Source organism: Ostrea edulis, chromosome 9, assembly GCF_947568905.1.
Source record: "Ostrea edulis chromosome 9, xbOstEdul1.1, whole genome shotgun sequence".
NCBI classification, from domain to species: domain Eukaryota; kingdom Metazoa; phylum Mollusca; class Bivalvia; order Ostreida; family Ostreidae; genus Ostrea; species Ostrea edulis.
Genome location: NC_079172.1, coordinates 65,717,590 through 65,736,293, shown reverse-complemented (window position 1 = coordinate 65,736,293; position 18,704 = coordinate 65,717,590). Strand labels below are relative to the sequence as shown.

The 18,704-nt window shown below is 34.6% G+C and overlaps 1 protein-coding gene across 1 annotated transcript; it reads left to right on the top strand.

Annotated features, from left to right (window-relative positions):
* The first annotated feature begins 13,346 nt into the window (after positions 1-13,346).
* Positions 13,347-15,912, top strand: LOC125658605 (multiple epidermal growth factor-like domains protein 10). The gene is made up of 4 exons (XM_056150336.1): positions 13,347-13,489; positions 13,593-13,651; positions 13,752-13,889; positions 14,155-15,912. Exons 1-4 carry the CDS (start codon positions 13,401-13,403, stop codon positions 14,292-14,294), a joined length of 426 nt encoding a protein of 141 aa, XP_056006311.1. The 5' UTR covers positions 13,347-13,400; the 3' UTR covers positions 14,295-15,912.
* The last annotated feature ends 2,792 nt before the right edge of the window (positions 15,913-18,704 follow it).

Genomic DNA, 18,704 nt, shown 5'->3' with positions numbered 1-18,704 from the left:
AACGCTCTAACCAGTACGCCACTGCGTGTGTTTCCTTTCATTTTTGTTATGACATGCATTTTTTATATGTACCGAGCTGTGTATGGCCAAGACCACACTGAAAAACCTTCCGGATTAAAACATATCGAAGTGCTAACGCATGCGCAGTAGTTACCAACATCATCAGGCGTACTTATTCTGTTAGTTCAATATATTCCTGTTATAAATAAACGTTCAATATATTTTTACTGGAAATGTTTTCAAGCATATAGGTTAATTTTCTAAACCAATTCAGCTTCATTGATAATAATTCTTTATGCTTTGGAAGATAAACAACGAGTCGTAATGCTTTGAAAGTTTATTTCATAATTGATTAAACAAGTGCTAGCAGGATGTCCTCATTTAAAATCTTCCCATTCTCCGTATCCAAGCTGAAATAAAAAGGAACGATGTGATGTAAATTATTACGATCTCGACATGTTATAGAGTACTTGTAATTTCTATAAGACGATTAGCTGTGGTGTTTATTTGTTTCTTACGTTTCAGTTTCTCCTCCACATCAACACAAAAAACTTCTGAAAGGTGAAGATAACGAACAGTGATCAATCATAACTCCCACAAGAAATACAAAATAGACGTCAATACGTGGAGGCACTATTCTTCCCAAAGGCCTTCCACTTTATATATACAATTATATACAAAAAGTATCAAAAACACGAGCTCAAAGTTATGTAACAAGCTTCAGTCTATATCACTTAATATAATTGAATATCAGTAATAAACAATCAAAAACTTTATTATTCCAGATTGCGATTAAAAGACAAATGCATAGAATTTTTATACGAGAAGAAGAGAAACATGCTTGAATAGTGGTACGGCAGCTGATAATGTATTTCTCAACATTATTGTTAAAACAATGTTGAGACTAGGAGAGTCTTGTGTGTTGTGGTAGTTTGTTCCAAAGGTTTACACCTGAGTATTGTAAAGAGGTCTTGAATAATTGGACGTAATAGGACTTATCACGACATACCTACACAATGAATCTGATCTAACACAGCCATGGGAGTTATCCCGATATACCTATACAATAAATCTGTTCTAACACAGCCATAGGACTTCTCACGACATACCTACCCAATACTTTCTGTTCTAACACAGCCATAGGACTTATCACGATATACCTACACAATAGGTATGTTCTAACACAGCCATATGACTTATCACGACATACCTACATAATAGCTATGTTCCAATGCTTTAAAAATATCTATACCCGTTCTTCATTCGCTTTGTAAGAGTTGTTATTTTGACATATTGTCCTAGAGATACTCCTTCTACACATTCAGGCTCCATTAAGACAAGGATATGGAAGTAAAAGACCATACCTTTCCTGTAAGACTTCATGAAAGATGAAGATAACGAACAGTGATTAATCTCATATTTTGCAGTAGAGTTTTCTTACATAGTGATTTGGGGAAGTCATGCTACGTTTTGACACAATACTAATGAGTATCCCCTTGTATAAAAAGAAAATATTCACTTTGTAAATGTAAAAAAAAAAAAAAAAAAAAAAACAAACGAAAAAAATACGATCAAAGATCAAAGATTTGTTTTCTCCTTTCTCCTTCGTATTGTGATGATTAATATTTATAGTAAATTAATTCCATGTCTTCCAAACGGAAGTGATTTACGATAAAATAGTCCAAAGATCTGCTCGCCAATTTTGGATAGACATGGTCCAATAGTATATATGAGCCTGTAGTAGGGAACTCAATCAGACTGATAGGAACAGCTCCAGAAAGGAACTCAATCAGTCTGATGGGAACAGCTCCAGAAGGGAACTCAATCAGTCTGATGGGAACAGCTCCAGAAGGGAGTAGAGGAAGGAGTAGGTAGGCGAAAAATAGAAATAAGAAATAGGTTAGGGTGAAAAAAATGTGGAAACAGCTTAAGGAATTGCAATGGGGTACTGGGTGCAGTCATCCTAAATACGGGTTAGGCACCCTGCACTATCACTAAGAAATAGGAATTTAGCTCAAAAACGCGGTTCAAGTAGCCCAGCCAGCGAACTGCCCTCTGTATATGATTAGAAACCCGAGATAAGTAACTCGGTACCAATCAACGCTCAGACAGAGAAATCGAAACATTTATGTTAATGATCAATCAATCGCTCAAATAGATTAAGAGGACAATTATAATTATATGACCCCATCTCTTGTCAAGAACCCGGTAACGCGTTACACTATTTATATAAAGAATTGTTACTCGATACACCATCGGAATATCCTTCCGGTTGGGTGCACATGTATGTACGACTGCCTTATGTTCCTTAATATTTTATACAGCATTACATAAACTATAAAATATTTTATATATTTTTGGATAATGCATGTGCCCAATGCAGGAGGACCCTAGTACCCCTGGTGAGGACTATGAACGGGGGTTTCTGAGAAGATTTTATCCGGATTATAGTATGATAAATGCAATTTGGAAAACAATATTTATACTATCAAACGATAGAAAGAAAGGAAAACATGACCTCTTGGACACACCAGTGGTTGGATCTGGTGTCTGGGAGGAGTTTGACCGTTTAAATCATGGCAATATATACATTATATAAGTAAAATCTTCTAACAGAATGTTGGCCAGGCACCTTTGGCATAGATTGTAACGATGGCTGTCCTGACGGTTTCTATAGACGTGTTTGTATAGAAGACTGTGATTGTTCTTCATGTGACAAGGTCTCTGGGTGTCAGCCGAATTCAACTCAGACTGGTCAGAAAAATATGTCATAGTACTTTTCAGTGTCATTTCTCTCGATCTCCACACGTTTGAGTTTCACATTGAGAATTTCATAATTCTAACAAATAAACTTTACAAATCCACTTTTATCTTAAACCAAGATTAGATAATGTACCTAGAAAGAATATTCATCTTATGTTGATTGGCCACACACGCTGTCAGCCCTCTTCATCCTTGACAGATTCTATTTGATCATATAAACTACCTAGATTTAATATAAGTACCTATGTCAGAGAATTTTTTATCAGATTTAAAACTCGTGTATTTCATATGCTAAGGATATCAATCGGAATACAGAAACAACAAAACAAGAAAATTCCTATAATAGGGTTGTGATTATTGCTTCATCACTGACAGGAAGTCTGACTTTCATAATAATAGTTATCGTCATCTACCGCAAACAGAGGTAAATATAAATACTTCATGTGGCATTGGATGAGCGCTGGGCGAATCTTCTGAATTATTTCATAAAATACGTTGATTTTGCGGTTTCTGAAAAGAAGTTTATTTTTCGTTTGCAAAATATCAATGATTTCTATACTTTCTGATAGCATGTAAAATATCATGAAGACTCTTGTGATGCTAATCATGTTTTCTGAATAATTGAAAAGTATTTCTATATTGTTTAAAACGCCCATCATTAAATTCTTTTAAAGATGCTTCCTTTTTCTTTTGAATTGTCGGTTATCATTCTTATTAACAATATTCTTTTCTTATATTACAGCAGAAATAGAATCTTAATAAGTCCAGACTCATCGATTCATAAAGGTGGGGATCACTTATATTCCGTATCAAAGATTTTTAAAGAAGATATATACGATAGAATGAAGTAAATGTTTTTCTAGAAAATTCATTAAACTATACACTCAGGCGGTGTACTAGCCAGAACGACACCATTGGGTGGATTTTCTCAACTCAGTCCATCTTCCAGTAATGCAACTGATGGTGGTGGTCCAGCATTAACATTTGAAGGCGGGAAATTTGAACTGTTAGATTTTCGGATGTGTTGGCAGCAAAACGATTTTCCTGATAATTCAATAAATTCAAAAGATAATAGCCATGCTAAACTGTCGACTCTAGACAGTGTGTACAATCATCTCAACATAGATGTGGACGATCACAACATATTAAGTCTGACAATCAAAAACAGTCAAGAGACTGATGAAAAATATTACTCTGCACAGACTTCTAGCAGTTCTTGCAAGAATAAAGAATGGGGGTGTTCATTGAGAAACAAAGAGAATGGATGTTTATTGTCAGAAAAGGAGTGTAGTAGCACTCTAAACAAAACTTCACAAAGAGAAGATATACTTGAAACCCACAGTGTCCCAGAACCAGAAAATTTTAAAATCAGTATGATGAAGAAAGATGGAATTTCATCAGTAAAGGGGAAGATAGATGCAATGCTCTTGGACGAATTGTCAAAAAAAACTAAATAGCTTTAAACCGAAAGCTCAAGATATTCAATTCAATGATTCAGTTTAGTGTAAATTCGCATTGGTGCATGAAGAACATCATACAAAGAGACAAATAGGAGATTCAAATTAGATGGTCGTTATAACGATGTAGTTCGTCAATACAACCTATCGTTGAGTCAAGTGCTGTCTGACGCGCTTCATACCGATTGTTAGGCCGTTCTTGGCACACTGATTTTGACTACGGATAACTCCGTTTACTTGTTCAGGATATGGGGCTCACGGCGGGTGTCACAAATCGACAGGGGATGCTTCCTCCTCGTACGCAGCTGATCCCACCTATGATGTGTCCAGGAGTCTGTCTTTGCCCAACTCTCTATTTTGTATTGTTTATATGACTTATGAGATTGTTCACTGTTCGTTATCTTCACCTTTCATGTAGGAAAACCTCAAACATAGAAATACCGTATTACAGAAAATCCTCAAACAGAAAAACACTGACATCAATCTTTGTTCCTTCCGCAGAGGTCGATGGCATCAATAGATAAATATTTAAATATTTCACTTTGTTTTACAAACTTTATAACATAGAAGTTTGAATTAGCACTAACAGGATTACACTTTATAAAATGATATAATCTATATAGGGTTATCCCATAAAACATTGTTTTAGTATGTATACAGCAAACCAAACCTAAATCAGTGGATTTCTGGGTTATGACTTCGAGGATATATCAAATATTTAGATATTCCTCTGTATAGTTCCCAATAATCTACACCACGAACCTTTTATTTCACAACAAAACCAAGTGTCTTGTGACAGTTTTGGTTTCAATTAACATTTAAATTCTTAATTCATTACCTATGTTTGTGCTACTATACATCCTGTAGATCACCATTTTTGTGTAAAGTCTGAATCTGATGTAAATTGTTCACTTTACTATTTTTCTCACATGTACTGTTTATACTGTTGAATTTGCCTCCATCTTGTCAATCATTCCAAAGTTAATTTGTTTCCTAACTTTTCATTGGTTTAAAGCTAGTGCCTTAAACTCACCAGAAATCGTTTTAGATTTTCACCCTGCAGTTTTCAAAGTCTCTTAGTTAGAGTCATTTTCATTGGTTAGAGTTAGTACATAAACAGTGACAGTGGCAGTTTCAAGTCACTTTGCTAGGGGCTAAAAAAAACCCCACAGGTTCGTGCTCTCTCTATTCTTCTCTTCTTCTCTTGGGTTAAATCCCCGACTGCTCGTGCAGACTTATTTTTTACCTGTTTAGGAAATAGTCTAAATTCTTTAAGATGTAATTTAGTCCCTGGATAGAGTCAGACTGGTTCAAGGTTGAATTAGATATCCCTTTACAACTTTACTTTATATAGCATTGTAGTTATTTTTTTATGTAGAACAATTACTGAGCTTAGTGCCTTTTTGATACTTAGGAATTTACATACAGTTTTGCTGGTATAGCGAGCCACCATGTGCTTTAGGTTTTGTTAGGTGTTGTATGGAAGCCTATTCCCTTCTCCTTTGATATTTTTTTTAGGCTATAATATTTTCATTTTCCCCTTATTTATTTTTGTTATTTAAATTCATTTTGGTTATTAATTACTCAGTGGTCAATTTATCTTCGTTTTCTAACTCATTTACCTTTCTATTTTCTTTACATTTTTGGAGATTATTTTGAAAACTTATTTGTTATTTGTTGTCAATCAAATTATTCAGTATTATACTATAATAAATGATCTGTTAAAACTTTCAAACTCTCTTCTTATTCCAAGGTGTTGATCATAATCTAGGAATCTTATATCTGAAACTGGGTTGAACAAAAACAGGACCAGTCATTGTAAATTGACATTGTCAGTGGACTTAGTCTGTTCCTTAGTGTTACGCCATTCAGTACAGAGTGTAAAGGTACTTTGATAGTTTTTATGCTTTAGGCAGACTGGGTACACTTTGTGGCCGGAAACAGACTGGTTCCCGTTACAGTCTTTAGAAGTGGGAGTCATGGTTCTTTCTGAAGAGACCTTGCAAACCGAGGTGCCGTGTTCTGGTAGGCGTTGACACAAGAAAACTACCCACTCTTAGCGCCCCGAGCGCCACACATACGTGTAAAATTAAAGCACTTCATTTGCAGCTGGTGACACCTCAATACGAGTGGAAAAACTTCAAAGGGACGTAAAAACCGATTCCAGGCATGTCGGGTTTTTTATAATTATCGTGGAAATAACATGAAACAAATTTGCAGATATATTTTCACAACACGCCTGTTTTAATCAATATATTTTTTAAATTTTCATATTTCATATTTATCATTTACATTGCTTATTTAGAGCATAACAGGAAACAAATTTGTTCGTTAATAATTTGTACAGTCACGAAAATTGGACTGATGAAATGATTTTTCAAATCATTCAAACACTCATTATGACATCTCAAAAACACTACAAATATCTACTCAGTCATTGACATCTCCGAAAGTGTATTTGAACCGCCATCTGTTGTACGTTTTAGCTGGTAGTAACTAGAGATTCACATTGTACCCAGTGGAGATCCCCTGGGAATTCCGGTTAGAATAGTTCCTCAGTACCTCTTGCGTGTTGTACATGTAAGAGGCGACAAAATGGAGGCGGTCCTTTGGATGAGACCGCAGTAACTGAGACTCCGTGTCACAGGAGGTGTGGCTCGATAGAGATCACTCCCTGCTCAAAGTCTTAATACGCCGAGCATAGGCCTAAATTTTGCAGTCCTTCACCTGCAATGGTCTCTATATCAGTCAAACAATCTTGAGTGGGACATTAAACAATATACAACCTATCAATCAATGAATACCCATCTAACATATTTAGGATGACAAAGAATCATTCCGTTAGGATACCGAGCTTGCAAGTAAACAGTTATCATTCAAATTGGTTTCCCTTATTAGTAAACAGCTCTAGATTAAACTTTTCTCTCGATAACTAGTGAATGATTCTACTGTTTAAAGTCGTCGTCTCATTTACCACTGGAAACTTCAGTATTAAAGTTGTTGTTTCGCTTGCCCTAGATTAAACTTGTGGTTTTGCTTGCTAATGAACAGTTCTAAAGTTAACTTTAAATTATTTTACTACGGATTACTCCGTTGACCTGACCAAGACATGAAAGGTAAATATAACAAAAAATAGAGTTGGCCAAACACGGACCACTGGATATACCAGATGTATAATTCTCATGGTGAGTGCCACCGGTCGACAGGGGATGTGTACTCCTCCTAGGCACTTGATTCTAACTTTGGTGTGTCCAGGTGCCCATGATTGTTCTTAATTATTGTATTTCTTATAGGAGTTATGAGATTGATTACTGTTTGCTCTCTTCACCTTTTCATCAAACTTTCATTATGGTATATTTTCCTACGTTTTAGAACATCGTTAAAAATGATCAAGGATATTATTGTTAACAGATAAAACATCGTCGATATATCTAAATGTCAAATTTAAGGCCACAGCTAGATATTTTTTCTTGTCACGCTTTGATCCCAAAATACATTAAAACAATTCTCTTGTCAAGATAGATATATCACTGTGCTTGGGGTTTGGTAGAGAAATAAAAAGATTATTAAGTTTTGGTAAAATCAATATTTTTGCAACTGACCCTACCTATAGAGGTTAATTTTGTCTATTTCATTTTTGAAGAAGTGCATAGAGTTTTGCAACAATTACTTTTTGGAGGGATGTACTGGAGTGATTCCCAAACTTATGGATACGGTACATGCCCATAATTCAATCCTTGTTATTCCTAAATGGTTTAACACTAAAATTAAAGTTGATAAAAAGTGTTTCATACCAATTGTTAAGCCGTTCTTTACAGGCTGATTTGGACAGGGGGAGTTTACTCCTCCTAGACACGCTTAGATACGCGAATCGGTCTGCTGTTGAAATGCTAATAATTTCTGATTCTTTTAATGATTTTCAGTGATTAATCTCATGACTCCTATAAGCAATATAATATAGAGAGTTAGGCAAACAACGGACCCCTGGATAGATCTGAAGTTGTCGTTTCATTTATGAGTGAAAATCTCTATCTTATTATTGTCATGCTTGTTTGTCGACAGCTCTAAACTAAACTTTATTCACTTGCTAGTGAACAGTTCTAGGTAGAACTTCTCGTCCTACTAGCTAGTGAGCAGCTCAAATTAAACTTATTATCCTGCTTACTAGTGAGCAGCTCAGGTAAAACATCTTATACGGCTTACTAGTGAATAGCTCAGATTAAACTTCTTATCCCGCTTACTAGTGAACATACCCGATTAAACTTCTTATCCCGCTTACTAGTGATTAGCTCAGATAAAACATCTTATCCTGCTTACTAGTGAACAGCTCAGATTGAATTTCTTATCCTGCTTACTAGTGAAAAGATCATACTTCTTATCCTGCTTACTAGTGAACAGCTCAGATTATACTTCTTATCCCGCTTACTAGTGAACAGCTCAGATTAAACTTCTTATCCCGCTTACTAGTGAACAGCTCAGATTATACTTCTTATCCCGCTTACTAGTGAACAGCTCAGATTATACTTCTTATCCCGCTTACTAGTGAACAGCTCAGATTAAACTTCTTATTTTACCTACTAGTGAACATATCCAATTAAACTTCTTATCCTGCTTACTAGTGAACAGCTCAGATTACATTTCTTATCCTGCTTACTAGTGAACATATCCGATTAAACTTCTTATCCTGCTTACTAGTCAACAGCTCAGATTAAACTTCTTATCCTGCTTACTAGTGAACATATCCGATTAAACTTCTTATCCTGCTTACTAGTGAACAGCTCAGATTAAACTTCTTATCCCGCTCACTAGTGAACATCTCAGATTAAATTTCATATCCTGCTTATTAGTGAGCAGCTCAGATTAACTTGTAATCTCGCTTGCTTGTGAACAGTTCTAGATGCATGTACATGTAATATTTATTACTTGCTTTTAAATGAATACTTACTTTTAAAGGGACTGGTTCACTATTTTCGAAAGAAAGATTTTTCATTTTTGATCTTAAGAATTAGAAATATAACTAATTTAATGTTGACAAACAAAATTTGGACCGTATCAATGCAAGGATAAGAGCAGTATTTTAGTTTGATTATGTGTTATATAAACAAAGACTCGAGTCTTTTTATGTAAAAAAAACAACAACAAAAAACGAGGAAACGTTAATTTAATAATCTAAAGCATCTTCATTTTGTACAATCACAAATTTAACTTTTTTTTAAATGACACATTTTACCGAAAGTATACTTGAGATGTAATATATATAGTGATCTTTGATCAATATCTATTTGTTTTGAAAAGTTCGTAAACAATAACACACTTCAATCTTTGTTTTCAAAACAAATAATAAACGTTCTATAATGAGCTTCTGTCATGAAGAATAACTTTAATTTTTTTGTGAAACCTTGTAAACATATTAGAATGTAGATTTTGATCATTTAAAGAGAATCAAAATTTTAGGGTGGAGGAATAGTGAATCAGTCCTTTTAAATGAGAACTTATCTTTATTTGTGATATCAGGCTAAATGTTTGTGCAAAAAAGAATAGACAATTGTTATCAGTCCTATGCCATACATTTACCACTATTAACGCATAATTATTAGATATTATTATAGATTTTGAATACAACCGTATAATGGTTGAAAGACATGTACGGCGGGTACAACGTCAATTCAAAAACTCAAGGAAACAAACAGTTTTGGATAAATTAATCATAAATTCATAATGATATGTTCTTCCGTCTCTTATTCTTGATAATGACATTGTCTATTTGGGAAATTCGTCTTTTAACATCAATTCATTTATATTTCTTATGAACACTTTTTGATAATTAAGTAAATATCATTTTCCTTCTAAATTAAAGAAAAGAAAAATAACTGTTGATATGATTATAGTGATTTTAACAAATCAGACTAAACTTGTCTACCTTCCTAGTAAGTAACAGATATTTTTTTTTTTATATAAATGGTTGTCTCGCTTGCTATTGTACAGGTCTATAAACTTGCTGGTGAACAGCTCTTGATTAAACTTTATCTCCTCACTTACTAGGGAACAGTTTTAAATTAAACTCGTCTCACTTACTAGTAAGTTGTCTATCTTGCTTAGGAACATCAGTAGAAGTTTTTAAAAGATTGTCATCTCACTTGGAAGTGAACAGGTTGAAATTGAACTTGTTGTCTCGTTTGCTTGCAAACAGCTCTAGATTAAACTTCTCATCTTACTTGCTTTTGACTAGGTCTAAATTAAATTGTGTTCTCGTTTGTTCATGGACAGCTCAATATCAAACTTGTTATCTCACTTGCTAATGAACATCTCAATATTAAACTTCTTAGCTCACTTTATAATGAACAGTTCTAGATTAAACTTTTCGTCTCACTTGCTATTGATCAGTCTAGAGTAAAATTGAAATATTATTTTATTTAGATCAAACTGAGCTTTCATTATGGTATATTTTCACACAAGTTATTGGACACAATTTGAAAACAATTTAAAGTCATCTTAGTATCTTTCCATCTGTCACTTTTGTATATGGATATACAAGATGTGAGATCAGCGATGTGAGCAGTAGTCATTCACTTTCTGGTCTCTCTGAATGCAACGTCACATTTCATAAATTAGTGAAATGGCGTAGTTTTGGCCCCAGAGCGATCTCCCAGCAACTTTCTCAAACATTAATTTCTACTCTATGAGGAAATATTATTGCTTGGACTAAGTATTTAACATGATAAAAATATTTACACGACAAGCATGCATCGCATCCTACCAAAACAACAGATCCAAAACTGGAAAACTCTGATTAGATTTCGTGAAATAAAGAATTATTCAAACCCTAGTAAGATTGATTGTATCTTGCTTAACGTCTCTCTCGAGAATTTTTCACTCATATGTAGACGTCACTAGGACCGGTGAAGGGCTTCAAATTTAGGCCTTTGCTCGGCACTTACGGCCTTTGAACAGTGAGGGTTCTTTACCGTGCCACATCTACTGTGACACGGGACATCCGCTTTTAAGGTCATCTCCGAGGACCCGTGACATTCACACCTGATGCCGAGTTATTGCGGATGGAACTGTCACTACCTGTTTGAACGACTTCGGTCTGTCGCGGCCGGGATTCGAACCCCGGCCTTCCGTATGCGGGGCGAATGCTCTAGACACTAGACCACCGCGTGTGTTTCCTTCATTTATGGTATGACTTATGCATTTTTATATGTACCGAGTTGTGTATCACTAAGACCACACCGAAAAACCATCCCGATTAGAAAATATCGAAGTGCTAACGCATGCACAGGAGTTCCCCACATCATCAGGCGTACTTATTCTGTTAGTTCAATATATTCCTGTTATAGATAAACGTTCCATCTATTTTTAATGCAAATGTTTTCAAGCATATAAGTTAATTTTCTAAACCAATTCAGCTTCATTGATAATATTTTTTTATGCTTTGGAAAATAAATAACGAGCCATAATGCTTTGAAAGTTTATTTCATAATTGATGAAACAAGTCCTAGCAGAGTGTCCTCATTTAAAATCTCCCCATTCTCCGTGTCCAAGCAGAAATAAAAACGAACGATGTGATGTAAATTATTACGATCTCGACATGTTATAGAGTACTTGTAATTTCTATAAGACGGTTAGCTGTGGTGTTTATTTGTTTGTCACGTTTCAGTTTCTCCTCCACATCAACACAAAAACCTTCTGAAAGGTAAAGATAACGAACAGTGATCAATCTCATAACTCCCACAAGCAATACAAAATAGACGTTAATACGTGCAGGCAATATTCTTCCCAAAGGCCTTCCACTTGATACATACAATTATATACAAAAAGTATCAAAAACACGAGCTCAAGGTTATGTAACAAGATTCAGTCTATATCACTTAATATAATTGAATATCAGTAATGAACAATCAAAAACTTTATTATTCCAGATTGCGATTAAAAGACAAATGCATATAATTTTTATACGAGAAGAAAAACATGCTTAAATAGTGGTACGGCAGCTGATAATGTATTTCTCAACATTATTGTTAAAACAATGTTGAGACTGGGAGAGCCTTATGTGTTGTGGTACTTTGTTCCACAGGTTTACACCTGAGTATTGTAAAGAGGTCTTGAATAATTGGACTTAATTGGACTTATATCGAAATATCTACACAATGAATCTGATCTAACACAGCCATAGGACTTATCCCAATATACCTACACAATGGATTTGTTCTAACACAGCCATATAACTTATCACGACATACCTACACAATAGCTATGTTCCAATGCTTTTAAAATATTTATACTCGTTCTTCATTCGCTTTGTAAGAGTTCTTATTTTGACAGATTCTCCTAGAGATACTCCTTCTACACATTCAGGCTCCATTAAAACAAAGATATGGAAGTAAAAGATCATACCTTTCCTGTAAGACTTCATGAAAGATGAAGTTAACGAACAGTGATTAATCTCATCTTTTGCTAGAATAAAATACTATGACCAATCAAATGACAGAATAAGTATGACATATAAGCGATACATGAACTAATCCAAGTTAAGTTTTGACTGGACCCTTACAGATCAAACCATTATATTTAAAATGGGTGTTTAGGTTTCTTTAACACACAACACAAAGTTAGTAAGCAGCGCAATATGTTTTGAAGTAAATGAATGTGAATGGCAATATACTATATAAAACTAAACTCAGTACATTTACCACATATATTTCGAGGTATTTGATGATGATACAAAATGAATATTCATCAAACATTTTACGTGTCACTTCAAAGGATAAAATCGCTCGCGCCGGTAAGTGAAAACGTTTCCCAGTTTACTTTCGAAACATCGATGGTCTTTTCCCCTGGTACATTGTATCTGTGTTCTCTCTTCCACCAATAAAAAGTTGGCGCCACTATATAACTGAAAAATTGTTGAGTGTGAAGAAAAACAGCAAAAATCAATCAATCAAAGGATACACAATAAATATTCATCAACATTTTACGTGTCACTTCAAATGATACACAATGAATATTCATCAACGTTTTACGTGTCACTTCAAATCAGAAGGAGGCTGAACCAGTCTGAATCACATGTCCTGTTTGTGAAAGTAAATAGATAATAAATTAACGTTCGGAAATATTTCATTTTTCAGGAGAGCTTGTGATACTTGCCTTGGTAATGTAATTTTTATATTGTGTATAATAATGCGTTGTACGTATAATTTGCTGTTGCTGTTGAATGGTTTAGTTGTGATATCAGATGCTCAGACAGTGAATCTTGGAGTCTGCTCAAAGTATGTTAACGTTTTATTGTATGTTACTACTTTTGTGATGTTTTATATATTCTAATTTCAAGATCTCCATTCATTGTTTAATGAAAACTTTTCCTCCAAACAGAGAAGGTGAACCTCTACAATGTTGTCGAAATTACAGACCACGTGGTGATTCTTGTGAAGGTAATAATCAGAATATCATCTGAGAATTCTGAACTTACTGGACTGATTTCAATTATGGTAATAGATGTATTACATGTATATAATCAATATCTTCTGATAGAATGTTCGCCAGGCACGTTTGGCAAAAATTGTACGGAAGACTGTCCTGACGGGTTCTATGGACGTTTTTGTATACAAGTCTGTGATTGTTCTTCATGTGACAAGGTATCTGGGTGTCAGCCGAATTCAACTCAGACTGGTAAGAAAAATATTTCTGAGTAGTTTTCATTGTCATTTCTTTCGATTCGCACACGTTTGAGTTTCACGTTTAGAATTTCATAATTCTAACCAATAAGCTTTACAAATCCATATTTATCTTAAACCAAGATTAGATAATGTCCCATGTTGATTTGGCTCACCCGCTTTCAGCCGTCTCCATCTTTGATAGATTTTAATTGATCATATAAACTACCTATATTTGATATAGTTACCTATGTGAGAGAATTTAAACTCGTGTATTTCAGATGCTAAGGATATCGATCGGATTACAGAAACAGCAAAACAAGAAAATTCCTATATTAGAGGCGTGATTATTGCTTCATCTCTGAGAGGAAGTCTGACTTTCATAATAATAGTTATCGTCATCTACCGCAAACAGAGGTAAATATAAATATTTCATGTGGCATTGGATGAAAACTTCTGAAGTTTTTGATAAAATACGTTAATTTTTTGTTTACGGAAATATCAATGATTCCTATACTTTTTGACAACATGTAAAATATCATGAAGACTATCTTGTGATGCTAATCATGTTTTCCGAAGAATTCACAAGTATTTCTATATTGTTTCAAACGCCCTTCATCAAATTATTTTAAAGATGCTTCCTTTTTCTTTCGAATTGTCGGTTATCATTAATATTAACAATAGTCTTTTTTCTTACATTACAACAGAAACAGAATCTTAATAAGGCCAGACTCATCCATTCATAAAGGTGATACTAACTTATATTCCGTATCATAGATTTGTTAAGAAGATATATACAATAGAATGAAGTTTCTGTTTTTCTAGAAAATTCATTAAACTATACATTCAGGCGGTGTACTAGCCAGAACGACACCATTGGGCGGACTTCCTCAACTCAGTCCATCTTCCATTGATGGTGGTCCAGCATTAACATTTCACGGCGGGAATTTTAAACTGTTATACCCTCAGATGTGTTGGCAGCAAAACGATTTTACTGATAATTCAATGAATTCAAAAGATAATAGCCATGCTAAGCTGTCTACTCTAGACAGTGTGTACAGTCATCTCAACATGGATGTGGGCGATTACAACATATTAAGTCTGACAACCAACAACAGTCAGGAAACTGATGAGGACTATTACTCTGCACAGACTTCTAACAGCTGTTGCAATAAGACTGAATTAGGGTGTTCATCGAGAAACAACGAGAATGGATGTTTATTGTCAGAAAAGGAGTGCAGCAGCACTCTAAACAAAACTTCACAAAGAGAAGATATACTTGAAACCCACAGTGTCTCAGAACCAGAAAATTTTAAAATCAGTATGTCGAAGAAAGATGGAATTTTATCAGCAAAGGGGAAGATAGATGCAATGCACTTGGAAAAATTGTCAAAAAAACTAAATAGTTTTAAACCGAAAGCTCAAGATATTGAATTCAATGATTCAGTTTAGTGTAAAGTCGCATTAGCGCGTGAAGAACCTCATACAAAGAGACAAATACTGAGATTCAAATTAGATGGTCGTTATAACGATATAGTTCGTCAATACAACCTATCGTAGAGTCAAGTGCTGTCTGACATGCTTCATACCGATTGTTAGGCCGTTCTTGGCACACTAATTTTGACCACGGATAACTCCATTTACCTGATTAGGATATAGAGCTCACGGTCGACACGGGATGCTTACTCCTCCTAGGGACCTGATCCCATCTATGATGTGTCCAGGAGTCCGTTTTTGCCCAACTATCTATTTTGTAATGCTTTTTTGACTTATAAGATTGATCACTGAACCTCAAACAGAGAAACACTGACATAAAGTATTTTTTCCTTCCACAGAGGCTGACGGCATCAATATATAGATATTAAGAGATTCCACTTTGTTTTACAAACTTTATAACATAGAATTTTGAATTAGAACTAACAGGATTACACTTTTTAAAATGATAAAATCTATATAGAGTTATCCCATCAAACATTGTTTTCGTATGTATACACCAAAACACACCTAAATGAGTGGATTTCTGGGTTATGAGTTCGTGTATATACTAAATCGTTAGACATTCCTCTGTATATTTCCCAATAATCTACATCATGAGCTTTTTGTTTCATTTCTTTTATTCCACAACAAAACCAAGAATATTATATTCCCCGACCCGTTACTCCAAACACAAAGGAAAAACAAAATTGCAAATTAAAGGTCCTATTACACTGCCAACCCTGAGGTGCCCGGATGTAATGATGACATCGACACCGTGGCCTACACAGTGCAAATAGTTGATGTTGTATCAGTTCAGTGTTTTATTTTTACCGATCGTTTTTGATCAGTGGTCAAATCGTTCCCATCATGACATTGGCCGTGTCAAACTTAAAACGTAAAGAAAGGCAATGATTGATTACTTTTATTCACGAAAGTTCACTTTAGAAGTTGGAGTCATGGTTCTTTCTTATGAGACCTTGCAAACCGAGGTGCCGTGTTCTGGTAGACGTTGACACAAGAAAACCACCAACTCTTAGCACCCCGAGCACCACGCATAGGTCTCAAGTTAAGGCACTTCATTTGCAGCAGGTGACACCTCAATAAGAGTGGGAAAAACTTCAAAGGGACGTAAAAACCGATTCAAATCATTCGGGGTGTTTTAATCATCGTGCAAATAACATGAAACAGGTTTGCAGATATATTTTCACAACACGCTTGCTTTAATCAATATTTTTTTTTTTAATTTTCATACTTCATATTCTGACGTTTCATTAATACAATAGTTGATTTTTTTACATTGCTTATTTAGAGCATACCAGGAAACAAATTTGTTCGTTAATAATTTGTACAGTCACGAAAATTGGACTTTGTGATATTACACTTTTTAGATCAAATTACATAAAATACATATGATAAATGAAATGATTCTTCAAATCATTCAAATACTCATTATGACATCTCATAAATACTACAAATGTCTACTCAATTATTGGAATATTCGGAAGTGTAATTGAACTCCATCTGTTGAACGTTTTAGCTGGTTAAGGATTCACATTGTACAATGAAGATCCCGTAGGAATCCCGGTTAGAATAGGTCCAGAGTACCTTGCCAGGCGTAAGAGGCGATGAAATGAGGTGTTTCTTCGAATGAGATCACAAAAAGAGACTTCATGGAATATAAATACAGGTTAGCTAACAAAGGAGCTTGATTCGTGTCCATGGGTATTCAAACAGACCGTTGGAAGACCTGATTACCATTCAAGTATGTTAGATGGATATTCATTGGTTGGTTTGTTGCATATTGTTTAATGTCCTACTCGCGAATTTAAAGACTTTGCGCAGGGAGCGATCTTTATCAAGCCATACCTCCTGTGACACGGGGCCTCGATTTTTTGCAGTCTCATCCGAAGGAACACCACGTTTAGTATTAAGACAAGAAAGGGTATTAAGGACCTACTGTAACCCGGATCCCCACGGTATCGTTGCATTATGTGATTGTTACTCAACTTTAAAGCTTAATTAATGAGAGTTTGAATATTTAATAGCACATTAGATAATTCGAGATTAATAAAGATTTCACGTAACAGTATCTAATGAATCCATTAATTTATGCCACATTAAGGATTTAAAAACTCATAAGGGTTAATGTCACATTAAACGTTGATACAGTCGGGTTCACGTCATAAACTGTATATATTGTAGGTCGAGAATATATTTATTAACCGAAAAGAAAGCCTATGTTGATTTTGCTACATTTACGCAGTATTCAACTCATCAGAGTTTTGTGAAACAGAAACGCGAGAGACAAATTCACAGCATCCATTAGAAACTGCAGTGGAAAAGATAAAAGCTATTGGAACTAGTTTTGCAAAATTTCATCTAAGGAATATTCACCATTAGCATTTTATTTTCTAGACGAGTTTCTTTTTGCAAAGCTAAACACATAGATACGAACAAGCCCAGGAAGCTATGCATAGAGTTACAAGAAGAATCAGACCATTTAATTAACCAGTTAAGATATGCATGGAGTTATAAGAAGAATCAGACCATTTAATTAACCAGTTAAGATATGAATTGAGTTATAAGAAGAATCAGATCATTTAAAGGACACAACGCATGTTTCTAAACTTTTTCATTTTTTCAGCAAAATTAACTCTTTTTATGCCTAAAACTACTTTAAATGTGTTTTAAATGAAAAATTCGAGTTTGAAAGCGATGAAATTCAAATCTTGCGATATGCATATTTTCTTTCGCTAGTTTACGCGCCATTTTGTGTGACGTCATATGCGCCCTCGGGTTTGAAAACGTCTATTAGCCATTTCATAAACAGATTAGATTTAATCGACAAAAAACCAATTGTCACGTTAACGGCTTGTAAATAATAATGCATTAAGATCTTTTGTGCCGTGCTCGGGTGTACTAGTTGTCGGTAGAAAGGATTTAGACTGAGTATTTTTCAATTTTTCGAAGGAAAGTACGAGAAAAAAGACGTGGATAATTTTTTTGTTGGAGCAAGAACTTTACCTTAAAAAACACACCCAGTCACCTTTTCAAACATCGATTGGACAGAGACCCTGATAAACTGCGAGAAAATGGATATATCGAAGCTATAAGCACTGGTAGGCCTATAGCATATATTCTGTTTTGCTCTTCAAATTCAATACACACTCGGATCAACTGACCTTCACCTTGTAACAACATATATCGACGATACAATGTAACTTCTACCAACTGGTAGATTTACAACAACAAAAAATAAAGATACAAAATAATTGAACTTTCAATTATACAAATAATAGAATATTGTATTTCCTAACTTTAAATTGAATTATAAAATTATTTCTTTATTGAACTC